This window comes from Saccoglossus kowalevskii, chromosome 3 (assembly GCF_978046115.1).
Source record: "Saccoglossus kowalevskii chromosome 3, keSacKowa6.1, whole genome shotgun sequence".
NCBI classification, from domain to species: domain Eukaryota; kingdom Metazoa; phylum Hemichordata; class Enteropneusta; family Harrimaniidae; genus Saccoglossus; species Saccoglossus kowalevskii.
Genome location: NC_140643.1, coordinates 37742237 through 37769925, shown reverse-complemented (window position 1 = coordinate 37769925; position 27689 = coordinate 37742237). Strand labels below are relative to the sequence as shown.

At 38.4% G+C, this 27689-nt stretch overlaps 1 protein-coding gene and 1 long non-coding RNA gene across 2 annotated transcripts; one reads left to right on the top strand and one right to left on the bottom strand.

Annotated features, from left to right (window-relative positions):
• Nucleotides 1–14820: 14820 nt before the first annotated feature.
• Nucleotides 14821–15427, bottom strand: LOC146747964 (uncharacterized). Its single transcript, XR_014928895.1, has 3 exons — nucleotides 15340–15427; nucleotides 15052–15218; nucleotides 14821–14887 (listed from the first exon to the last, which is right to left on the bottom strand). It is a non-coding gene; the product is annotated as an uncharacterized LOC146747964 (long non-coding RNA).
• Nucleotides 15428–19011: 3584 nt separating this feature from the next.
• On the top strand, nucleotides 19012–20859 carry LOC102806258 (uncharacterized). The gene is made up of 3 exons (XM_006822767.3): nucleotides 19012–19207; nucleotides 19327–19496; nucleotides 19736–20859. The coding sequence occupies exons 1-3, from the start codon at nucleotides 19012–19014 to the stop codon at nucleotides 20489–20491; spliced, it is 1122 nt and encodes a 373-aa protein (XP_006822830.2). The 3' UTR covers nucleotides 20492–20859.
• The last annotated feature ends 6830 nt before the right edge of the window (nucleotides 20860–27689 follow it).

Here is a 27689-nt window from a genome sequence, read left to right as displayed (position 1 = left end):
ACATGTTTAGTAGAAACTTCCGTTAAGTCTGAAAATTATTTCGATGACGGGCATGTTTTAGGGGCATTTCCAACTCTCCGATTGTTTCTACAAAAAAAGACTTAAAGACCGCAACAATTCAGATTTTAAATTAATTTTAAGAAATTTTCGCAACATTATGTTCTTTATAAAACTGGGGTATCGGGACAACTGGGCCGTCTGTACGTTTGAATAATGACGTCACGCATCATCGTATCGTAATGATGATCACGAAGTGTTGTTCGACGGCGGCAATTTGCACACATCGTGCGCTGCATTCTTCTATTTTGTGAGAGTACCTATTTCTCAAGAAATATTGGTTCTCTGTTTCGACCTTCACTGTTGCTCTAATATCTCCAGCCATATAAACGCACAGAATATAATCTCCTTTTAATTAGTGGGAGCACAATCTATCCACAGTCTGTAGAGGGACTGTGGTGGGAGGATCAATGGTCTGACAAAATGATGATACCATGTAAACATGGCATATATGTGATCCCGGGATTAATTTAACTGTCTTTTATATATTATTACGACTGACATTGCTACCCTGAAGTAATGACTAGATAATAATGAGTCGTATTGACGATTGCCACCTACAAGAACAAATCTTAAAGTTGAATTTACTCAGGATTTACTTGAAATGGGGATAAATATTTGCACATGATTACCACACATATAAAACAAAATTGCCAGGCGTTTCATTTGCTTTAAAATAATTATAAACGATTTACAAATTGTAATGCTGGTCTTTTAATTCATACCACCACAGTAGAAACGGCGATGCTACTAAAAGTATCGTCAATGTTTGCATGCTGCCCTCAACGGTATGTGTACCCGTTACATGGTGTATTGTTTTCATTAAAATATGAATATAGAGGGATATTTTTTGGCACACGACAAGCGCGGTAAACCCGTTATAATTTATTTCAACAAACGTCATTCCGTACTCACTTTTGACCCTCTGACAATCAATACAACCGGGCAATGACACCATCGTGTCAAGTAGTCGATAATGCCATCTTTCTGACAATGAAAAATTAATACCCAGAAGGTAAGTAAAACAAGTGTATTTATATCACCTGTGATAAACTATATACGCTCATAACTGTGTGAATACAAATGAGGCCGTCATTTTTAAACACAGTCAGCTGACGTACACGTATCCACGGGAATTTTCATTGTTCTCCACGTAGAGGGCGTTTGCTTCAGTATGCTTCCCGCACTTCGGGTTCTCATCCAAGACTAAACATATTAGATATATCAAATATGTTGTGTGTAATAAATACTCACGAGCGAATGAACTAAAGTGAGGCATATATGACTATTAATTTCATAGAAATGAGTCACGTGAATGTTCGCTAGATGCAATATATCTGATTTGTCGCATGTCATTTTGGCCAGACAAGGACGGACCGAGCCGACAAATTTTTTGGAGGACGTTTGGTCCGATTATCCACCAGTCTATGATTTATTATTCATGTATGGGCATTTATTTCCACTATGCTTCACGTAGTTCATTTCCCTAAATATATACCAAATATATCCGTTATGTGGAATGTTTTTAGGGCCAAGCCGAAAGAAAAACCCGACCGATTTGAACTTTTGTTCTGGTCGAATATCCACGAGACGAATCATGATTTCGGAGAGCCGTGTGTTTGCATCCGTCATGCTTCATGCACTTCGTGTTAATTTTGTGTATAATATCGGATTTAAAATTGGATTTTAGTCTTTCTTTTTCGAAGTATAAGTTGCTGAAACTGGTTACACACTGGACATGGATCGCCACCTATAGTCCACTTCTCGTCGCACAATACCCCATACTCACTGTTTACATTTATTTAACGTTACGTTGTTTATATATTTCATAGTAAAATTGAGAATATAACAACCTTAATGATAACATGTTCACGAGCCTCGTCAAAGTAAATGCCGTATTACATTGGATTTTGATATATCATTTAATACAAATAAATTATTTTAAATAGAAAACTGATGAAAATAACATAAATCCTGAATAAATGACATTTAATCGTAATACATTATTTCCAAATTAGCAATATCGAGTATTTCATATATACTGTGTTTTATATTCAATAAGTAAAAGAACGATCATATTGTTTTGTTTTATTCTATTTAGTATCCATAAGGGCTATGTTCCGCGGGATGTAATGGCGTTGACATCATCGATCCAAATCCACCGGTAGCCCAATCATATCGCATCACGTCTTGACATTTTCCGTAATTATATGCAAATGAGCTGTAGTATGGTGATGGATTATTCATCGATGCAAACTTCGAATAATGCACATCGTCTCTATTTAACATCTCCCGCGATGACCCGTGTTTTATGGCAGGCGTAATTTCTGCTCGGGTAAAATTTAATAGTTTAAAATCGTCCACTATTTTTCTTCGTTTGAATGCCGGCTCCCCGTTCTCGTTGTCGTCGCATGAACGCTTCTTTTCACCACAGCTTAAATCCAGAGGTTGCTCCGATGGTCCCGAATTTGGCGCTCTTGTCTTTGGAGAATACATGGCTCTAGAGTGTGCAGGAACAACGGGGTAGTAGTGATGCATATATGGCGGGTAATAATATGGGTTATAATCGTAATAACTATTAAAACTGGGTACTGGTGATTCTGCATTTTTTAGTGGATTTTGGCGTACAATCGCTACTGAAATGAACTCGAGGTGAGGACTGAAGAATTGAATCCATGGTAAACAAGCTAACTTGCCTATCTGTGAGAGTTGCCTTCCTTCTTTTGCTGACATGCTATATTCATAGCCTTCCTCTTTTACATGCACTGTATTGTTCCTTTCACGTCGGTACTTGGCACGTCGTTTTTGAAACCATCTCTGAAAAAGTAAAGAAATCAAATTATCACCTATAGCATATGTACGAATGGGGTGTTAGAATTCGTTGCCATGGTAACTGCATGGGAATCCTCCATGCGTGTAGATGCGACACTTGGCGCCTGAATTGTGTATAAATTAACAATAATACTAGTAGTGTACATACCGTGATTGTGTCAAACTCCAACTCCAGTGCATCTGCTATTTTTTGGCGCTGAGTCGGGTCAGGATACTGTTCCTGTTCGAATACTTATGTGAGTCCAGTAAGTTGGTAGGCATAGAAAGATGTTCTTCCACGGCCAGTTTGCGTTTCCAGACGGTTCGACGCCATTTATACCTCACACTAGTTATACAATTACTAGTCTGAGTTTAAACAGACCATTTGAGTTGAATGGATGCGATTTTATTGTCGAACGGCAATAACCTCTACTTATACGCCATTGCAGCATAAATCTTGTTTTCTTGTGACGCTCCGACAAAATGCTCTGCCCAAGTATATCCATGCCCGAGAGCTGCTTCCATGTTGTCAGCCATCGCGTAGTATAAATGAACCGATGCCATTAGGAAATCCGTTTGAGGGCGTTGTTCCAGCTCAGGCTGGGTCAGTTTACTCGTGATCGAACGTTTTACTACACGTGTGAACACAATATGTGTGAAATCCTTCCATGTTTACTTACTGGACGCAACTTACGCCTACGTTTTCGACTGAGAACATGGAATATGTATCTAAGTTGTATATGTAATTATAATTTAAGTCAGTTAAGTCGTTCATTGGTATGATATTCACATATGCTCTCTTCTTTCACAGGTTTGGTTTAAAAATAGGCGTCAAAAGGAAAAAAGAACGTCAAAGTCTACATCACGTACGAAACGTAAAAGAAAGAGTTCTTCCAGTTCAGCGCATTGCTTGAACAAAAAGATGAAAGTCGATTGCAAGTTAGAATCGGTTCATGATGGATATTATCAAGAAATGACAACTCATTTTCCTCGGTTTGTCGTGGCCGCGAATAACGAAATGAAACACACCCCTTCAGTTTCTTATTGTCCTCATATTTCTGACGCTACGCAACCCGATTCAGGATCGGCATCGTCAATTGCAGTATCCCAGTACAGTGACGATCAGTCTGCTAACAGAAAACCTGTCCTATATAAACCGTACGATTTGACACCAAGTGATATTCCTTTTATCCAGTCATCGACAACAGAATCAGTGTTCACGCGATCACCGTCAGAACGTGAACATATCAGTGAGCGATTTCAACGTGCTAGAGGTCTATCTTCGTTCGTAACATCATCGACCGAGTCTGCAGTTACCACAGACCCCGCAACCGTCAGTGTACCATTTCGGCACTCACCATTTGCACAATCATCGACTGAACCCATAGTTACATCGGGCCATGGAACTGTCAGCGTACCATCCCAATATTTACTGTTAGCGCAACTACCGACCGAACCTGTAGCTACCACGGACAGTGGAACCGTCAACGTATCATTTCGACATCCCACAGACGTTACATTCAGTGTTCTTGGCTCTCGTCCGGTTACAGTCATATCTTATCTTTCAACGTATTTAGGGGCATATAGTTTTCCAGTTGACCGTTCCACCTACCCACAGGTGCATGAATCTATGGCAAGCATTGACGATTGTTACCTCAACTACCCAACTACAAATGACTATTGTTTGGTAACCCCAGCACAATTTCCAGATGCCACATACTTCTCATAATAGCAGGTTATCGTACATGATTACAAGAAACGTTCGATATCGGGTGCTTACTAAATAAACTCTAGTCGTTTTATTCAATGAATAGTAGTACAGCCGAATGTTTAATTAGAGGTATTTTGTAAGCGACAATTTGTTTTGATATTGCATTATGATGCACATATTGTGTTATTATTCATCGCATCATGAATATTAATCGAGGAAGTTCTTAGCCCATGATACTTCATGATTCAATGTGTTAATTCATAAAACGAAATTATGTGCCTCCATTTATGTAATTTAATGTAATAGCTAAATTATTTTTTCAGGCATCATGCAATAGAAGAATTTTTTTTACATTTTTGTGATATTTATTTCCAAAAAATGGTTAATAAGGCTCCCATTCCCTGTCAATTATAACTTTTGTAGCAGAAGTCTATTCTTGCTGTGCCTACCTATATCCTGTGCTTTCTTTAAAGAAACAATAAAACGATATTCATTAGCCACTCCTTGCATGGCCTTATTGTTAACATACATTTACATATTGAGTTATTGCAGATGGATGAGTTACACTGCATATTCAGCTTATGAATAGTCTGTCAAAAAATCTGTCAAAAACACAACCTTCATTGCTGAACGATAGCTTGATATGTAGGCGTTAGTAGCGCTCTCGTGGGCCAAACGGTGTCAGACCTTGGGTTTGGCGTTGGCTGGTTCTCGACTCAAGTGTCATGGCGTACCGAGCCACAAGAGGCCGGTAACTAGTTGTTGCTTGTTCGATTTCCCTTGATTACCTGATGTCAGCACTTACGCTCGTGGCCGTTCAGGGGTTTCCTCATTCTCTTTACCAGAGTTCCTTGCGGTTAGACCAATGAAAGTATCAATCTCCTACCCATAGGTCTTTGCGCAGGGATCTGCCAACGCTGGTCGTCGCCGGTTGCTAGCGACCGGCACTCAGAATTTCCGACCAGGACAAAAAGTTGGCGACCAGCACTATTCTATTTGTTTATGTCGGCCACTGGACCATCATTCTATTGTCCTTGTTGGTTTTAACACACAACACAATGCAAAAAAATTAACACATAACAAAACTTGAAAGAAGATACCGCTGTTCAAAATCAACGTACACGTGTGATACGGCCTAATGTGTTTTTGTTTTAACCTTCGATTGACATTCTGTCAGTTTTAACAAACGAACCAGATCGGAGTACGTCGTACATCAAGATAATGGAAGGGGAGACAGTGATAAATACACAGAAGGAAGGATTACCATTGCAAATAGTTCAGTTGCCAATGGAAATACCATGTTAATTTGCATATCGACCGTGAAAATACCGAAAACATTATTGTATGGGTGATATGCAAATTAGTTTTAGTCAAAATAAGTGACTGCCTAAAAGTACCATTAGTGTTGTTCAAATTTCCCTCCTCAAAGATATTCATGTACCCCAAGGGAAAAATATCGTACTTCTAAATATTGTTTATTTTTGTTATGTTTCAAAAAACGGTACCCCTGAAAGGTCTACTTTGTTTTCTCCCAAACCCAATTTGCATATGGGGTGTGGAAATACCGATTTGATTTTAGGGACGAATCAAAATAAACTGCAGTAGATATGTAATAAGGACTATTATTTGATACATGAGAAGCGCGGTAAACCCGTTGTTATTCAATTCATCAAAACGTCACTCACTTTTGACTCTCTGACAATCAATACAACCGGGTAATGATACCATCCAAAATGTGTCAAGTAGTCGATGACATCTTTATGACGATGAAAAATCTAAAATTAATACGCAAGAAGGTAAAACAAGTGTATTTATATCACCAGTGATAAAACATTCACGCTCATAACAGTGTGAATACAAATGAGGCCTTCATGTTTAACCACAGTCAGCTGACGTACACGTATCCACGGGAATTTACATAGATCTCCACGTAGAGGGCGTTTCCTTCAGTGTGCTTCCCGCACTTCGGGTTCTCATCCAAGACTGTAAATACACAAGTAACCTGTAGAATACTGTGTGGGTAATATTTTTTATATTGATTTTTGTTGCATTTGCAGCAAATAGTTACCAAACAATGAGAAATCTATAGGATTGAATATACCCCACAGCTGGTTTCACATGCATTGTTCATAGTTCATATGGTGCTTACACCAGGTTTTAATTACAGCACCTAGGCGGTATGTGGTTACAGCTTAAAAAAGGAACGTGCAACAAACCGGGATAGAAATTTAGGTCGGGGAACCCAATTGCCCATTAATATGCTCCAAGACAGTGCTGCGACCTAGCAACGCTTATCAGTGTAGAACGCGTGTCGCTGTTCGTGTGAAAATAAAATAATCAGACGTCTAATTTGAGTCATTGTCCGAATAAATAACTCGTGGATGTTTAAGCGCGGTGTTCGTAGCGCAGCGCGTGTTCGAATTTCATGTAAATAAGCAATGTATTTTACACGCGTTATATACATTGCTATGACTGTCGCCCTTTAGTTGGGACCACGACAGAACCAGAACATAAACTGGGCGAATACGATACACGGTTCATGTTGAAGTTAAAAGTTCCTCCACAGATCTGTGCATTGGCAAACATGCCGTGCAACTGCGGTACTCCACTGGCGGAATGACTTTCGTTGACATCGGTCGTCGCTGACTCGTGAGCTGCACACTACAACTTCGTTTGTGATGTTGCTTGCTGGTCGTGGATAGACTGAGTCTTGGTTACCGGTTAAATGTTGCTAATTTGGCGTTGGTAATCTTTATTTGGAACTGAGTAACGCCGCAACGTCGCCAGCAGAAATCTCATGGTATATCGATTTTGATGGTTGCGGCTCCATATTAATCGGAGATTTTACTGCGGGTCCAGGCAGCGGGTGGATCTTCCGAGAGCCCTTCAAGATTTATAAAACTCAGTTTCCAGGTGGTCAACCAACATTAAGTTCTCCTAATCCTAGTATTCTATGTGATGTACATCTAACATGCCAAAAATGCTGGTGAACGATTTGAACCTGACAAAAATACTTGAAATAGATACCAGGAAGGGGAGGGGGGTAAAAGAAAAGTTATATAACATTTCATTATTCAATAATTTATTACCAAACGCTTCAGCGTGGTTTGTTTTCAGGGGTGGGTGATACCAAGGTGGAAAATGGGTGCACATATGGGTGTAATTCCTGGAATTGCAATAGAGAGGGTTCAGGCCAAAATACAATATATAGTGTTTCCATGTTTCGTCTGATATTTCTGTGGTATTCTGCTGCTGTAAATAATGCAAAATTTGTTCCGAAATTCAGTGTGTTGTGTACACTCCAGAGTTATTCGTTTTTTGCTCTTAAACACCCCTATTTTTTAATGGCAGAGTCAAATAGTTTCACTCCCACTGGGAAATCTGCATTGTTGCTTTGAATGAGAGCTAATTAAACACATTTTCCAGACCGGCGAAAGTGTAGGCAACAGCCAATTTTAACAGCCTGTCACGTGATTTTACTCTGAATGTCAACATGAAAAGAGACTAGTCCATTTTACGCAGGAATAATTGGGAGTAGAATATGTGAGGGATAGTATCAACAGAGATGTGTATACTGAAAAGTAACATCTATCCTTCTTTACCATCGCTGAACATTTCTGTTTTAGTATACTGGTTTGAAAATGTTGACTTTGCATGATTTGCATGATGTTATTTTCTTAACTGAAACTCCCCTATTGATTGAATGCCGGGTTTGAAGAAGAACGGCACACCACGTGATTCGTTTGAATACAATGGTGAAAGGTTGACACACATTTCTGTTGAAGTTAAAAGTTCCTCCACAGAATTGTGCATTGGCAAACATGCCATGCTTCTGCGGTATTCCACTGGCGGGATGACTTTTGTCGCTGAGCTGCACGCTACAACTTCGTGATGTAACTTGTTAGCAGTGGATTGAATGAATCTTGATTACCGGTTAAAATGTTGCCCATTTGGCGTTGGTAATCTTTATTTGGAATAGGGTAACGTCGCAACGTCGCCAGCAGAAACCTCCTGGTACTTTGATCTTGATGGTTGCGCCTCCATGGCAATCGCTAGTTTTACTGTCTTCCGAGAGCCCTTCCGGTTTTATAAAACTCAACATACACCAAGTTCTCTCAATCGTAGTATTCCATGTGATGTACACTTGATATATATGCCAAAAATGTTGCTGAGCGATTTGAACTGGATAAAAATAGCAGACGAAAATTTGTATACAAAATAAAAGTAGTCCGGTTGCCAATGAAAACAAGCCGATAGGCTGGTTGGCGTTGCTAGGACATGAACGTGAAGTTAACGCCGGTTTATAACTAAAACCGGGCACCGTATACGAAGTTCGCAAAAAACATTCAGTCTTTAGAAGTCACTTTATTTTATTGCTAGAACGTATTCTGCCGTTAAATGTATTATTTCCGACCGTTTTGCGATAGTATTTTCTAGATTGGAGGCAGCATTTACATTTCATTCAAAGTTCAAAGTTGCTTTGAGATTACGTTGATACAGTGTAACAATGTCGGCGCCGGTGTGCAACGTAGCCAAAATAAAATGCATAATCATTTAAACACTGCTATTACAAGACTGGTATTACTGCTCAAATTGACTAAGTGTTCAAAACGTCATAAAAAAGACGCCGCCGACGGTGCGCGTCGCACAATCTTTTTGCTAGCTGTCAAACAACTTGTCAAGTCAAAAGATCTACGCGCCAAAGTGAAAAGGTTGACGCACGAAAAATAAAAGTCAACCCGCCAACCGTCTCCACTCTAAAGCACGCCCACAGAATAAATAAGTTTATCTGCGTTGCTTCTCACGATATCCGACCAGAAATATGGCTAATACTGTTACTGCCACCGGTAAAATATTGAAGAGACGGTCAAAAACATCAGAGGTTGAAAATATGATTGTTAACGAAATTATATTGTGTGGCGGTAATCCGATCACTGGTCATTTTTCTTCTTTTCGTGAAATAGCAGAAAAGTTTCGTTTCACCGACAAGGAGATCCGCAAAATATGGCGAAGTGTATTATTATGCAGAGCAAGCAAAGACAACAGACGATATTACTATAACAATTTGAGCAGTAAAGTTGGCGCGAAAGTATTAAAAAAACAGTTTCTGGCTGTTACCATGGTAGCTGTGGGCCAGGATTAGTGACGGTACGACCTGCCTGTCATGTATGAACAAAATTAGCCAAGAGAGGAGTTAAAAGCTGTTGCTGGTGAAAAGTTACCCCAACGTTGGGGTCCATTTTCTCGGTAATGAAAATAGACATACAAAAACAGTAAATTGTTGCCCACATTCAAGCTGTGCTTTTCAATCATGGAAATGTAGGGTGTGATACATTTGGCGTGAAGGTATTAAAAGAATCAGTTTTTGGCTGTTGCCATGGAAACGGTGGTCAGAATTTGTTTTAGGATTTTACAAAAAGTAACTTTGTGCCCACACTCAAGCTAAGTAAAATGAGCTATGTCTGAGATGTTGTATCCTAAATTTGTTGGAGGAGATACATTTAGCACGAAGCTATCAAAAAATCAGTTTTTTTTTACTGTTGCTATGGCAACGGTGGGCAAATTTTTTCTCCAGATTTTTTTATGATGAAGGTGTGACCTACCTGCTAAGTTTGAGCGAAATCGGCCAAGCCAAGACACCCAACAGTGATTGGAAGAGCAATCCCAGTGTAGCGGAATGCCAATACCATGTTCATTTGCATATTGACCGTACCATTACTTTTGTTCAAAATTTATTTTAGTCGGCAAGTATATTCATGTACCCAATGGTAAAATATCGTACTTCTAAATATAGTTTATTTTTGCTGTTTCGAAAAACGCTACTTTTGAAATGACTAATTTGTTTGCTCTCGGACCTCATTTGCATATGTGGTGTGGAAATACCGATTTTGATTTCAGGTACGAATCAAAATAAACTGCAGTACATATGTAATAATGTGAAATACTTCATTTTCACTGTAAACATTTTTCCATAAAATAAATTCCAGTGAAAATGCCATTTTCCTCATACTCTATTGAGACTTGACACAGCACAGTGAAAATTGGATTCACATGTAATGCTTGAAAACGAAAATAAATTAAGTGAAATTCTATGTGACTTCATGAGAGTTGGAAATGAACAAATTATATGAAATCCAACCCTACCACTCCATACACAATGTAAACTGCACCCTCAAAACATCCTTTCACCAGTGTATTTTATTTGACTTCAGGAGAAATTGAAATAAACAAATTATATGACAACGAACTTAATTATAATTTCAGCTTCTAGTTCAGCACTGGTTAAATAAACTACCTCGTCTGTATGCCAACTTGAAGTTATTCAGTGCCTACACCAGTGACTTCAAAGTCTATGTTTCAATCCGAGGAATTTCACTTGCTATTAATTGCATTGGAGTGCCAGTCTTTTATTTTTTATTGCAATGTCAATTTCTTGCGATTACTCGGAACATGAAGCTGTAACCACAGACCGTCTAGGTGCTGTAATTAAATCCTTGTATAAGCCCCTGGTTAGACAGTCTTGAACTATGCATGTGAAGCCAGCTGAGAGATAAATCCAATCCAATAGATTTCTCATTGTTTGGTAACTATTTGCTGCAAATGCAACAAAAATCAATATAAAAATATTCCCCACATTCTACATTCTACAGGTTACTTGTTAAAATACATAAGTTTGTCCAACTCCCTGTGATACAACACCTCAGACATAGCTCATTGTACTCGGCTTGAGTGTGGGCAAAAAGTTATTATTTGAATTTTTGATATCTTTTTCATTAATGAGAAAGTTGACCCCGAAGTTAGAGTAACTGTTCAGCAGGAATGGCAAAACGGTTGGAAATAATACATTTAACGGCTGAATACGTCCTAACAATAAAATAAAGTGGCTTCTAATGACTGCCATGTTATTTTGCGAACCTCGTATAAGGTGCCCGGTTTTAGTTATAAACAGACGTTATCTTCACGTTCATGTCCTACCATGATAACAACCAATCTGATTAAAATAAGATCCTGGTTGGCTTAATTTTTTTTAATTTTTTTTTGATATAATTACTATAATTATTATTTATTTTAATTATTTACTATAATTATTATTATTTATTTTAATTATTTTTTAACGTTACAATTATTTTGCTGCAAGAATGGTTTTGTTCGTGAAAGCCACCTGCAGCAAAATAATTGTAACGTCAACAATAATTAAATAAATAATAATTATTGTAAATAATTAAAATAAATAATAATTATAGTAATTATATAAAAAAAAAATTAAAAAAAAAATTAAGCCAACCAGGATCTTATTTTAATCAGATTGGATAACAGCCGAAAACATATTGCTTGTTTTTTACCGGTTTTTATTGGCAACCGAAGTATTTTTATTTTGTAAACAAATTTTCGTCTGCTATTTGTATTCAGTTCAAATCGTTCAGCCAAATTTTTGGCATATTAGGTGTACATCACATGGAATACTACGATTGAGAGAACTTGATGTATGTTGACTGATTTTTATCATAGTACGAAGTACCAGGAAGTTACTCAGTTCCAAATAAAGATTACCAACGTCAAATGAGCAACATTTGACTGGTAATCAAGATTCATGTAATCCATGGCTAACAAGCAACATCACAAGCGAAGTTGTAGCATGCAGTACTAGTAAGTCATCCCGTCAGAGGAGTGCCGCAGTCACACGCCATGTTTGCCATCAGCATTGTATTCAAACGAATCACGTGGTGTGCCGTTCTCGTTCAAACCCGGGATTCGATCAATAGGGGAGTCCCAGTAAAAAAAAAAAAAACACATTGCAAATCATGCAAGTTCAACATTTTCAAACCAATATACTAAAACAGAAATGCTCAGAGATGCAAAAGAAGGATAGATATTACTTTTCAGTATACACATCTCTGTTGATACTATCCCTCACATATTCTACTCCCAATTATTCCTGCGTAAAATGGACTAGTCCCTTTTCATGTTGACATTCAGACTAAAATCACGTGACAGGCTGTTAAAATTGGCTGTTGCATACACTTTCGCCGGTCTGGAAAATGTGTTTAATTAGCTCTCATTCAAAGCAACAATGCAGATTTCCCAGTGGGAGTGAGACTATTCGACTCTGCCACTAAAAAATAGGGGTGTTTTCAGCAAAAAACGAATAACCCTGGAATACACACAATATACTGAATTTCGGAACAAATCGTGCATTACTTACAGAAGCAGAATACCACAGAAATATCAGACGAAACATGAAAACACTGTATATTGTATTTCAGCCTGAACCCTCTCTATTGCAATTCAAGGAATTAACCCCATATGTGCATCCATTTCCCACCTTGGTATCACCCACCCCTGAAAACAAACTCTCAATACCACGCTGAAGCGTTTGGTAATAAAATGTATCGAATATATTGGAGCTAATGAATATTAACAAGCGCGGCAAACCCGTTATTATTCAATTCAACAAAACGTCATTTCGTACTCACTTTTGACCCACTGACAATCAATACAACCGGGTAATGACACCATCCAAAACGTATCAAGTAGTCGATAATGCCACTTTTCTGACAATGAAAAATCTAAATGTAACACCCAGAAGGTAAAACAAGTATATTTATATCACCAGTGATAAAAAATTCACGCTCATAATTGTGTGAATACAAATGAGGCCGTCATTTTTAAACACTGTCAGCTGGCGTACACGTATCCACGGGAATTTACATTGTTCTCCACGTAGAGGGCGTTTGCTTCAGTATGCTTCGGTTTCTCATCCAAGACTGTAAGCTAATGAATATTAACGAGCGACAAAACTAAAGTGAGGCATATATGACTATTAATTTCATGGAAATTTGACACGTGAATATTCACTAGATCAATTTATCGCATGTCTTTTTGCCCAGACGGAAACGGACTGAGCCGAAAATTTGTTTGGACGTTTGCTCCGATTTACCACCAGACTATTAATTATTATTCATGTATGGGCATTTATTTCTGCCTTGCTTCACATACTTGCATTAATATTCATTACCCTCAATATATCAAATATATCCGTTATGTGGAATGTTTTTAGGGCTGGAGACCGAAAGAAAAATCTGACCGAATCAAACGTCGAGCCGTGTATTTGCATCCGTCATGCTTCACGCACTTCGTGTTTATTTACTCTATAATATCGGATTTAAAATGGAATTTCAGTCTTTCTTTTTCGAAGTAGGAGTTAAGCCAGGTGCCGAAACTGGTTACACATTGGACACCTATAGTCCACTTCTCGTCGCACAATATCCCATACTCACTGTATACATTTATTTAACGTTGTTTATTTCATAGTAAAAATGAGAACATAACAAATCTTAATGATAACATGTTCACGTGCCTCGTCAAAGTAAATGCCGTATTACATTGAATTTTGACATTTAGTACAAATAAATTAGTTTAAATTGAAATGAGAAAACTGACGAAAATAACATAAATCCTGAATAAATTACATTTAATCGTAATACATTATTTCCAAATTAGCAATATCGAGTATTTCATATATACTGTGCTTTTAATTCAAGATGGAGCATAACGAAAATAGCATTGTCCTGACGAATGTAATGGCGTTGACGTCATCGATCCAAATCCATCGGTAGCCCAATCATATCGCATCACATCTTGGCATTTTCCGTAATTATATGCAAATGAGCTGTAGTATGGTGATGGATTATTCATCGATGCAAACTTCGAATAATACATGCTGTCTCTATTCAACATATCCCGTGATGACCTATGTTTTATGGTAGGCAAAATTTCTGCTCGGGTAAAATTCGATTTTAACAGTTTACCATCGTCCGCTATTTTTCTTCGTTTGAATGCCGGCTCCCCGTCCTCGTTGTCGTCGCATGAACGCTTCTTTTCACCACAGCTTAAATCCAGAGGTTGCTCCGGTGGTCCCGAATTTGGCGCTCTTGTCTTTGGAGAATACATGGCTCTAGAGTGTGCAGGAACAACAGGGTAGTAGTGATGCATATATGGCGGGTAATAATATGGGGTATATTCGTAATAACTATTAAAACTGGGTGCTGGTGGATCTGCATTTCTTTTAGTGGATTTTGGCGTAGATTCGCTACTGAAATGTGCTCGAGGAGTGGGCTGAAGAATTGAATCCATGGTAAACAAGCTAACTTGTCTATTTGTGAGAGTTGAAGATGTGGGCGGTGGTGTCCCGGGTGTCTCCTGCCTTCCTTCTTTTGCTGACATGCTATATCCATAGCCTTCCTCTTTTACATGCACTGTATTGTTCCTTTCACGTCGGTACTTGGCACGTCGGTTTTGAAACCATCTCTGAAAAGATAAAGAAATGAAATTATCACCTATTGCATATGTACGAATGGGATGTTGTTTGAATTCGTCGTCATGGTAACTGCATGGGACTCCTCCATGCGTGCAGATGACACTAAGCGCCTGAATTGTGTATAAATTAACAATAATACTAGTAGTGTACATACCGTGATTGTGTCAAACTCCAACTCCAGTGCATCTGCTATTTTTTGTCGCTGAGCGGGGTCGGGATACTGTTCCTGTTCGAATACTTGTGTGAGTCCAGTAAGTTGGTAGGCATAGAAAGATGTTCTTCCACGGCCAGTTCTTTTCTGTCTTTTTCTTGTGACGTCACCTGTAGAAAGAATAAGTCAATTAGTGGCTAAATAGGAAGTTGATATTTGTAATACTAATACAATGTACATAAGTTTAGTGCCAAACTTTTAGTAAAACACAATTACGAATAGTGTACTTACCGTCTAGACTGGACGATGAGTTACTAAGGCTTGGGCTGTCGTCTCGGGTACATTCATCTTCGTTTCCAGTTATTGAACCTGATGAGGACAATGAAGAACATACGGAACTTGGAGTTGAACACCGACTAGATGACCCTGGAGACACGGCATACAATGACGTTGGGGAGTCATGGATGGAATCAGACATGGCTTTAGAGCGTTATTTGGCACACAAGATGTTATGTTCATCGAAGGTTGGTTTGAACTGATCTTGAATGTGTGTCATTATATAGGGTGCAACACGGGTTAGGTGTTAAATCTCGGTAATTAACGCTTACCTCCTTAACTTGTATTGGACCAATGCCTGGACTACTTAATATATTTATGAACAGCCCTCATTGGTCAAGGAGGTGAGGTGTTAAAGGCGTGATAATTATTCAGTGGCTTCGTTCAGCTGGAATGAATAATTAACATTACTTTGTCTATAATTTGTTTTGACTCTTTATTTCGACTAAATACAGTGTAGACGGTAAAGCCGTGCAACCGAACATGATTACTGTAACGAATAATAATTATATTCATACGTCTGTCTGTTTTTTCTCTCTGAAGATGACTTGTCCTTATGTATTCATACTTTCCGAAGAGATAAATGACTTCCATTCTTGCCACATTTTGTTACTCTCGCCATCTATTGTTCAGCATAGGATTATCGTCTTACTCACGTAAGAGATGGACGAGATAACTGAATTAACTACTACTGATGGCTCTCATTGGCCATCGTAGAATTTGAGTACCGTGTTAAACAATGAAATGACATGCCTAGTAAAAAATTCATTGAGAGGCATTTTTGGGGCATTTCCAGCTGTCCGATCGTTTTTATAAAAAAGGTCGCAAACTTACGAATTACATACCGACTATTTTTATAGGCCGTCGGAGCAGTAGCTGTTTTTTACCCTCTGGCAATCAACGTAATGACACCACTCGTTCGTCTCCGACAAAATGATGATGCCAGCAAACCTATCATATGTGTGATACCCGGATTAACTCAGTTGTCTTTTATATATTATTACGACTGAGATGCCTACCTTGAAGTAAAAACTGTATAATAATAAGTCGTGTTGACGATTGCCACCAACAACTGAAGAACAAGTCTGACAGTTGAATTTACTCAGGATTTACTCGAAATGGAGATAAATACTTGCACATGATTACCACACATATAAAACAAAATGGTCAGACGTTTCGTTTGCTTTGAATTAATTATAATCGATTTACAAATTGTTATGCTGGTCTTTTAATTCATGCCACCACAGTAGAAGTACTGTGATGCATGCTGCCCTCAACGGTAAGCACCCGTTACAGGCGTTGTCGTACCTTTAGGGTTACACAGAGTTTTGGATATGTTCTGGCTGAGTTCATGTTTCAGCCACGTGTCCAGCGCTAATTACACCCTGTTAATCAATTGGACCAGCCCTTCATCCAGTAGTTGCTTTGACATTTTTCTATGACAGCAATGACACTTCCTCGAACGTGACAAGTAGTCGGTAATGTGACACCTTTCTTGTGAGATGGCAACAAAGAATCAAAATTTAATACTATAATTTTAGTTACCATAAGAATAATATTGATATCATGAGCAACAATATATGTCATTATATGCTGTGCTCAATGGTAAGTGTACTAATATGTGTATCATGAGTTAGAAAGTTGAGAAGCGACGGTAACGCACCGAATGTGTGGCTTCGCAACGTGGCTAAATTATTAACAAACGTGTGAAGTAGTTCAAGTGACAGTACTCCATCGACCTTTCTCGCAGAAGCAAACTAAATGATATCTATAGTAACACATTTAACAGTTTTTGCAACGAAATACTAGTTTTAGCACAATGGATAATATTTCCTACGATTTCTATGTTCCGTGATTTATAATTTTTAATTTTTAATCCGCTGTTTCCATAATTTTCACATATCGCGATTTGCAACGTGCAACATGTCCGGATGTTTACAAATATAAACCACTGTGTGCTTTCACTTTCGAGCCCAGGTATAACTCCAGCTTGTGATGTAATAATTGTGAGCGCCCGCAACAAGCATGGACTTATACATATCGACAAGTATTGTGTGTGTTTTTTGCAGCACTATAGTTATGGTATACTGGAAAATACTTTTTTAGGTGGAATTAATTTTCGCCGCAAATATATTTTGGCTGTGTGAAATTTATTTTCATTGACACTTCATTGAATGGATAATACAGGAAAAATACACTGGATTGTATTTCTATCTGTTCATCAAAAAAAAAAAATTCAAATGAAGATACATTACTTTACAGTATATGCTGGTATACTATTCAACTTGACTTTCCTTCACACATTGAAAGCGTGACCTGTCCATTCTCACTCAGTTATTCCATTACGTTGCCCTATGGCTCTGACAATCAACGAGAGAGATGAATGGGCCCTCTTAACTTGTCAAGCAGTGTAGACGCCTCATTCACGACCTGGTGACACCGATCAATAAAATATCCATGAAGTCAATGAAAGAAGACGATGCCATTAACAACTATTACTTTTAACATATCCCCTATCAAATTAGCGTAAACTATAACGCGTATTTCATCAGTTTATCTTTAAACTGTTTATCCTATTACAGTCGCTGAAACAGCCCGAGACATCATGTAATTTCCATGAACACTCAACCGGTCGGTCGGTAATTGTGACTTCATGTCAGTGATTATGGGCCTCGACACTCGTACAAGTTTAATCAACTCTAGAGGAATACTGTCACTTGACGCATCGTGATAAGCGTGATATTTAAGCAATATAGAATCTCAGACTACGAAAATAAAAGAGGACATAGATGGAATGTTTCAATATTACTATTTTAGATGCGCTTACCAAAAATTAATTCAGAATTAATGTAACGTAGTAACAACCACGAACTAGTAGAATAACAATATATGACGTACTTTCGAACATTCATTTTTCCCTAGTAATTTAAACAAAATTGAATAATCACGAAAAATAATTAAAAACAAAACAAAATAATGTTGGCATGTGTAATGTTTCGGACTATATCCCCACTGTCAGACTGTACTGTCACTGTATGTATCGAGCTGTACTGTCACGGTCATTGTCGGGCTGTCGGCCACAGTCTGCGTCGGACTGGGTAGCTTGGGTATATTGCTCCCCCCCCCCCCAAAATAAAAATGGCAAGTTTTATTTTATCAAGACATCTCGGTGCTTTTTGGGGATGACTTGTCATTACTAACACATTTTTTATATCGCGTTGGTCGAATGAAAGGAGACCAGATAGAGTTCCTTCTCTTCGCGAATTTCAAGGTGGCAACGCATTATCACCTTGTATTATTTGACGGAGATTGTCACTTGACGCAATAGATAATAGGTGGACGGGCTAATTGAATTAATTATTCAGTTCCAGTAAACCGAGGCCCCTGATTGGTTAACATGGTATTTAACACCTCGTGAGTCAATGCAGACTGTCCACGCCTGGTAAATGGCCGAGATATTGGTTTAATAAGTGTTAAGGATGTCAGCATAAATTATCGCGTGATTTAACACCTCTTGGGCGATGCACTGTATATAATGCTAGGCTTTGTTAGCAAGAATCAGATCAAATTCAACTTCTGTGGACCTAACATCTTTTGTACGAAATAGATTTACAGTGCTCTAAAACCATGGCTGATTCTATCCAAGACAGTCAATCTCGTTCAACGCCATTGTGTACTGTGTCTCCAGGGTCATCGAGTCGGTGTTCAACTCCAAGTTCTGCAACTTCCTCGTTGATCTCACCGCTACCAAGTGCGAGTGATAATGATGATTGCAGCCGAGACGGCAGTCCGAGTCTTAGTAACTCATCGTCCAGTCTAAACGGTAAGGTTTCGTAATTGTGTTCTACTATAAATAATAGTGGTTCTACATTAGATCTTTTGCATTTAGTACATACATATTTCTGTCCGATAAAAAACTGAATCGTAATGTTTAATCTACAGGTGATAGCAAAAGGAAGAGAATTAATAAAACCAGTCGTGCCCGACGAACCTCTTTCTATGCCTACCAACTCACTGGACTCACGCAAGTATTTGATCAGGAACAGTATCCCGACCCCGCTCAGCGCCAAAAAATAGCAGATGCATTGGAGTTGGACTTTGATACAATCACGGTATGTGTATTTTTTTTGAGAGTTTATTTACCGATCGTTCCACGCTACTATGCGTTCCACCATGGTCATGTAACTCTGTGGTTCAATCAACGCCCATGCACATTTTGTAACAAATGAATGTATATATGTTTTATATTGTGTATCGCCTGTATTGTATCTAGGACTATGCCAGGATTATCTTCGGGGGGGGGGGGGGGTAGTCTGATTTATGTTGTAATTTGATTTGATTACCTTTTCAGAGATGGTTTCAAAACCGACGTGCTAAGTACCGACGCGACAGGAACAATGTAGTAGCGGTGAAGGAGGAACCGGTGCACGAATCTGTCATGCCAGTCGAAGAAAAAGAGCAAGGGACAACAACACCTCCACCACCCCCTGTCGCTTCTACAGTAAGCTCGTTTGCCATGGATTCGATTCTCCAGCCTTCGCCGCCTAGTCGACCACATTCTATTAGTAAAGAATCCTATGCAGAAGATGCAGATCCGCCAGCACCCGGTGTTAATAGTTACTATGAATATCATCCATATTATTACCCAGCATATATGTATCACTACTACCCTGTTGTTCCTGCACATTCTCAAGGCATGGTTTCCCCCAAGACAAGAGGACCAAATTCGGGACCACCGGAGCAACCTTTAGATTTAAGTTGCAGTGAAAAGAAGCGAAAATGTGACGACAAAGAAAACGCGGAGCCGGCATCCAAAAGAAGAAAAGTAGTGGAAGATTGCAAATCGGATTTTACGCTAACAAAAACAGAGATTGCACCAGCAATAAAATACGGGCCACCACAGGAGACGTCAAAAAGAGACAGTATGTATTATTCGAAGTTGCGATCAATGTACAACCCATCACCATACTACAATCCAGTTGCGTATAACTACGGAAAGTACCAAGATATTGTGCGACACGATTTGGCCACCCCTGGATTTGTTCCGATGACGTCGACACCGGTACATTCCTTAGAATATGGTAGACCATATGGTTACCAGTATTAACCGAACAATCTTAATGGTGTTGTGTACGAACAATCACAATGTTTATGCCTTAACTAAAACTTGTATTTATTCCCTGATATTTACGGTTAGGTTAGTTATGTATATTTATATCAAAGCATGCTTTAAACAAATCTCAATTTTAATGAGTTTCTAAATTAAATATTATTAAAGATGCCAATTTATTCACGATTTATGCTATTTACTTCTATGTTTAAAATTTAATTAACAGTTAGATGTAAAGAATTTAAATTCATATGTGATCATTACCATTATTAATACTATATGATGTATTTATTGATACTCAAACTGAGAGTTTTGCTTTCTGTACAAAACCTTGCTTGAAATAAACAACGTTATATAACAGTGTATGTACAGTGTTTTTGAGGTGTTGTGTAGAAAAAGGGCGCTAATCTGTGCCGTGAAAGTTTCCATTGTTCCCTCAAAGATATGTGTCGCAATCTATTCATATCATGGGGGGGGGGGGTTACAAAACTGGAAGTTATTTTCACGAGTGATGCAGTGTATCCTGCGGCCGTACTTTCACGAGCGAAGCGAGTGAAAGTACAGCAGAATACACCGCATCTCGAGTGAAAATAACTTCCATACGCAACGAAAGCCATGGGGAGAGTGTGAGGTTCTGTTATTATTACATATGTTCCATACTTGATTATTTCGTATTAAAGAAATATTGTGCAAACCGGGATGGAATTTAGGTCGGGGAACCCCATCGCCCATTAATATGTTCCAATATAAGTGTTACGCCCTAGCAGCGCGTGTCAGTGTAGAACGCGCCCGGAGAACGCGAGTCACTGTTTGTTTGAAATTAAAATAATCAGACGTCTAATCTGAGTCACTGTCCGATTAAATAACTCGTTGACGTTTAGTTGGGACCACGGCAGAACCAGAACTTGAACTGAACGACTATGATACACAGTTTATGTTGAAGTTAAAAGTTCCGCCACAGAACTGTGCATTGGCAAACATGCCGTGCAACTGCGGTACTCCACAGACGGGATGACTTTTGTCGACAGCGGTTGTCGCTTAGCTGCACGCTACAACTTCGTGTGTGATGTTGCTTGCTGGTCGTGGATTGACTGAGTCTTGATTACCGGTTGAAATGTTGCTCTTTTGGCGTTGGTAATTTTTATTTGGAACTGAGTAACGCCGCAACGTCACCAGCAGAAACCTGGTATCTCGATGTTGATGGTTGCGGCTGCATATTAATCGCTGATTTTACTGCTGGTGGATCTTCTGAAAGCCCTTCAAGGTTTATAAAACTCAGTTTCCAGGTGGTCAATATACATTAAGTTCTCCCAATCGTAGTATTCCATTTGATGTACACCTGACATGCCAAAAATGTTATTGGACGATTTGAACTGGATGAAAATAGCAGACGAAAATGTGTTTACAAAATAAAAATAGTTCGGTAGCCAATGAAAATACCATGTTCATTTGCATATCGACCGTGAAAATACCGAAAACATTATTGCATGGGTGATATGCAAATTAGTTTGGGTCAAAATAAGTGACTGTCTAAAAGTACCATTACTGTTGTTCAAATTTCATTTCACTCGGCAAGTATATTCATGTACCCCAAGGGGAAAATATCGTACTTCTAAATATTGTTTATTCCGAAAAACTGTACTCCTGAAGGGACTACTTTGTTTGCTCTCAGACTTCATTTGCATATGGGTTGTGGAAATACCTATTTTGATTTCAGGGACGAATCAAAATAAACTGCAGTACATATGTAATAATATAACAGAACCCCACACCTTCACGAGCGAAGCGAGTGAAAGTACAGCAGAATACACCGCATCTCGAGTGAAAATAACTTCCATACGCAACGAAAGCCACGGGGAGGGTGTGGGGTTCTGTTATTATTACATATGTTCCATACTTGATTATTTCGTATTAAAGAAAGAACGTGCAAACCGGGATGAAATTTAGGCCGGGGAACCCCATTGCCCATTAATATGTTCCAATATAAGTGTTACGCCCTAGCAGCGCGTGTCAGTGTAGAATGCGCCCGGAGAACGCGTGTCACTGTTTGTTTGAAATTAAAATAATCAGACGTCTAATCTGAGTTACTGTCCGAATAAATAACTCGTTGACGTTTAGTTGGGACCACGGCAGAACCAGAACTTGAACTGGACAACTATGATACACAGTTTATGTTGAAGTTAAAAGTTCCGCCACAGAATTGTGCATTGGCAAACATGCCGTGCAACTGCGGTACTCCACAGACGGGATGACTTTCGTCGACAGCGGTTGTCGCTTAGCTGCACCACAGTCCTTCGTTGAGGGACTGTGGCTGCACGCTACACCTTCGTGTGTGATGTTGCTTGCTGGTCGTGGATTGACTGAGTCTTGATTACCGGTTAAAATATTGCTCTTTTGGCGTTGGTAATTTTTATTTGGAACTGAGTAACGCCGCAACGTCGCCAGCAGAAACCTGGTATCTCGATGCTGATGGTTGCGGCTGCATAGTAATCGCTGATTTTACTGCTGGTGGATCTTCTGAGAGCCCTTCAAGGTTTATAAAACTCAGTTTCCAGGTGGTCAACACACATTAAGTTCTCCCAATCGTAGTATTCCATGTGATGTACATCTGACATGCCAAAAATGTTGTTGAACGATTTGAACTGGATAAAAATAGCAGACGAAAATGTGTTTACAAAATAAAAATAGTTCGGTAGCCAATGAAAATACCATGTTCATTTGCATATCGACCGTGAAAATACCGAAAACATTATTGCATGGGTGATATGCAAATTAGTTTGGGCCAAAATAAGTGACTGTCTAAAAGTACCATTACTGTTGTTCAAATTTCATTTCACTCGGCAAGTATATTCATCTACCCCAAGGGGAAAATATCGTACTTCTAAATATTGTTTATTCCGAAAAACTGTACTCCTGAAGGGACTACTTTGTTTGCTCTCGGACCTCATTTGCATATGGGTTGTGGAAATACCGATTTTGATTTCAGGGACGAATCAAAATAAACTGCAGTACATATGTAATAATTGGTATTACTTGTATAACGCACTCTTCCTTTCTCTTGACCCCCTGTAATCCTATTTTGCGCGCGGTATGTTAACCCCATATTCCGAATTTGGATGATAGTGAGCGTGTCTTGAACGTCGTGCGCTATGAAAGGCACTAGTTTTTGACACTTTTTATCGGAATAGTATGGTGGTCGAAATATGTGATATCTGTATCCTTTCCAGCTGTGTGGCTGTATAAATATATCACTAACTATTACATTACATTTAGACGGACCTTTTCGTTTCATCGAAAGACCATTTCAATCGCTCCCGTATGTTGCATCACGAATTAATAACAATAACATTGTATATATTGATGAACTGTTGGCTGAAATTAAAAGTGTGTCTCATGCAGGATGAGTGGGTTCAATACTTCACACCAGTTTTTGACTGCGACAGAAAGTGTGTCTTATTGTATTGTTCGAAAACAGTCTTTGTTAAATAAATGATACCCATGTGTGCGTGAATTGACGCTCGAATCATGGATGAGTCGATTAGTTAATTGTACTGAGGTGTCAAATATATTTGTGGAGAACACTTATAAATATAAATAAGTTTGGTATTTTAAAATTTAGTCAGAATGCCCTGCATGACTCTCCATTCCTTTGCATATTAAGACTTACATAATGGTCAAAATAAGAATATAATAAAAACAATGTTAAATACTATGAGGTTATTATGAAGATACCTCAAAGTATGTACGAATACAGAACAGCGGACACACAGAACAGAGTATCGACCGACGCGCAGCGTAGTGTCTGGGTGCATACTTTGAGGCATCTTCGTAATGACATTATTATTATACATATTTTCTTTAAATGATGCATCATGAGAATGCCGAGATCCAACAAGTTTAGAAACGAATCAGCGAACTGCTTTATGTGTGGACCATGTTTGTTTTTGCTTCCGCGCGTAATCATTCCATATTTGGAAATCTCATTAACTTATGAAAATACCCTGTAAAATACCGCAAAAGTATGACAGGCTGTAACTTATGGCGTTACGGTGACAGATATATATTATTATCATTTATCAAACGATAAAAGAATATTACTGCAAAACACGTGAACACGCTACACGAATAGGCTTGAATATGATGGACCTCAGTCTATATTTAAATACCGTGTGCAACTTACACAGCGTGACACAACTTTTTCTAGTAATAACACGGTATCAGCTCACAGTAATAACAGAACTCCAACACATTGGTCCCACATCCATGGCTGCGATGAGCCGATTCACCCACTCACTTATCACAAATCTATGCTTATGTCATAGAGTGTAGTCACGCTATATTGTACCACACTACATAAACACCAACACGATCATATCGGCCACTGTTACGTACATCGAGATATCCTCGGGGGCGGACATCCGGGCATTTTCACCGCCTGGCAACCCGCGGCGGTGAAAACAAAGGCCCAAAACTCGCATAAAACGGTACTTTTGGATGATTGTTGAGACTCCTCTGAACAGTGTAACAAAATTAGCTCTACGTGTGTAACATATACAAATTTGGTTGTTCGCGATTACTTTAAAGTCGAGTTTGTGTTGTTTTCTCGAATGTTCACCGGCTCGACCAGTGTTCCACAGCAGCGCACACAGAGCCCATAGAAATGCATGGTACAGTGGTGCGCGTCTTAGCAACGTGGAACGTCTGTGACGTAGTTCCGCCCCCGAGGATAAATAAAATGTGTTTCTAATATCGGAACTTATGGGAATATTTCCAGCAAATGAATGAGGGACCGTAAGTAAAGAAGGAACAGTCGAGGCAAATAGCCAAGATTTCTGACAAGACATATATAACGTATAAATAAAACGAAAAAATGTTACTTAGTACTACTATGAAATGTCATATATGCCATCTTTGGTTCTCTGGCCCGTGAATATTCGTTAGTTCCAATGTATCCGATATAGCGAATGTTTTCTGAGTTTATTAAACGCCCTCTACGTGGAGATTCGGTCTTAATAACCGTTCGACTATATGTTTCGGTCTCTGGCGCTTGAAATGACATTCATATTCATACACTACACTTTGGTTCGTGTACTGTGAATATTCAATAGCTTCATTATATCAAATATATGAGATAGACCAAATGCATTTATATTTAGAAGTCATAAGAACACGAAGTACGTGAAGCATGTGCGGAAAAGACGCCCTATGTGTGTCAATCAAGTGAATAATCTCGGGGTAGTCTCGGTCGACGAAACGTCCGATTTCGGATTCGGGTTTTTCCTTTCGATCTCTGGTATATAAAACAACACTCGATGTATCAGATATATAGTCGGGTTAATAAATATCCCCTATAATGCCACAAATATATCATTAATATTCGTATAATGAGTATTCGTCGAAAAAGAATGTTCCGATTGGGCATTGTTCTTTTGTGTAATACATGTATATCTTTCATATGGTGGCGCTCTTCTTGGAAATCTTTAATTTGGCTAGAGGGTGTTTGAATAAAGAAAAGACATTTACATCAGAGATTCTTGAAAAAAACACTGCGTTAATGCACAGTCCCTCTAGATTGTAATAATTTTCCACAGCACATTTTTACTTGTATATTCATTTTTATTTTATTTATCTAGAGGGACTGTGGTTAATGCTATTAAATTGCACAGATTTAATTGGACAAGATATTCAGTTGCACACACCTAAAAAGATAATGAATCATTTGTTCTAATTAAGATCATAGATATCATGTTACCGAGTACTTGAACAATAGGTAGTAGGTGTGACATTGCATTGTTTGATACTCCAATGATGTAATCGTTAATGAAAAGCTTCATTTTAATTAATTCAATTAGCCACTCTGTGTATTACGTAAGTTGATAATATGTGTTGAACAATAGACGGTGACAATGACAATATCACCCTAAAATCTGCCAAGAGTAGAGCTATTTCTCTCCGTGGAAATTGTGCATGATTTCTGCCCAAATTGTAATTAACTCAGTGGCTGCGGGCGTACTCCATTTCGCATGACTGTGCAAGAGAGCGCGCAATGATCCCACGGTAACGCGTTACATCCCACAATCATATTTACGAGGCAGACAGTTCGGCATTCAGTAAGAGCATGAAGGTTTCTACCTCCATTAAACAACGTCAATGAAAGTGACACAATTAATTTGGAGAGAATAACAACAACTGCAGAAAACAAAAATTTACAAATACAATTGGAAAAACAATTTAAACAGCACTGGAAAAAAGAATTGAATAATGATCGAGAGGGAAATAAATTGATAACATACAGAAAATTTAAAAATAAATTTGAATTAGAAAACTATTTGATTTAAAAATAGAAACAGGACGACATTCCAAACCAAAAACACCTGTAAAAGAAAGAGTATGTGCACAAAAAAACAACAAATAGAAGACGAACATTTCATCATGACTTGTCCATTTTACAATAACCAAAGAAAATTAATATTTGAGAAATGTAAGAAACAAATTAATAATTTTACAATTACATTTTGCACTGACAATGAGTTATAATTTTACCTCATTTCATATTACACTCGGACAATTCATTAAAACTGCCCTCGACTTAAGACAGCAACACCTCCAAAATTGTTAAACCTTAATGCATTAACGCATTATTATTGTTATTACTTTTTAACAATGGTTTCTCCTACCTTTATCATTGCTGTTAGTGGGATATATTTCTATTCATGTGTTTTATTAGTTTTTATTTCGATTATTATTATTATTATTTTTAATCATTACTTTAGTCTTAATGTTTTGTATTATTATTCTAGTTTTTTTTAGTGTTAGTGTAACCATTTTAATTCCTCCTGGGGAATTTTATGTGTTTAATAAAGTATAAGTATAAGTAAGAGTAGACGGTGAGAGCCGAGACCACGAGATTGGCGACGGGAGAGTTGAGTCCAAGACTAGGTGGACGACCCGTCGGTTCAATGCGGCTCACCACTCTGCATTGATGCGTGACTGTGTGTTATATCTCAGACCACGGTTACTAAAATCTTTTTTAGTAACCGTGCTCAGACTAGTAATACAACAGACTCGCAACGCGGCGTTTCCTTTTGAAGTAATGCGTGCCACGTATGTTTAGGTTACCAGTTCTTATCGTACTAAGTAAATGTTGCGGAGCAACAAGATTATCATTAGATCTCACAAAATAACGCGAGATCTA

Bases quoted from the DNA above. Each gene is read 5' to 3' on its own strand.
- LOC102806258 (XM_006822767.3), top strand. From the start codon at position 19,012: ATGGCTGATTCTATCCAAGACAGTCAATCTCGTTCAACGCCATTGTGT. The intron at 19,208-19,326 runs GTAAGGTTTCGT...TTTAATCTACAG, and splicing joins CTCATCGTCCAGTCTAAACG to GTGATAGCAAAAGGAAGAGA. The intron at 19,497-19,735 runs GTATGTGTATTT...TTACCTTTTCAG, and splicing joins TGGACTTTGATACAATCACG to AGATGGTTTCAAAACCGACG.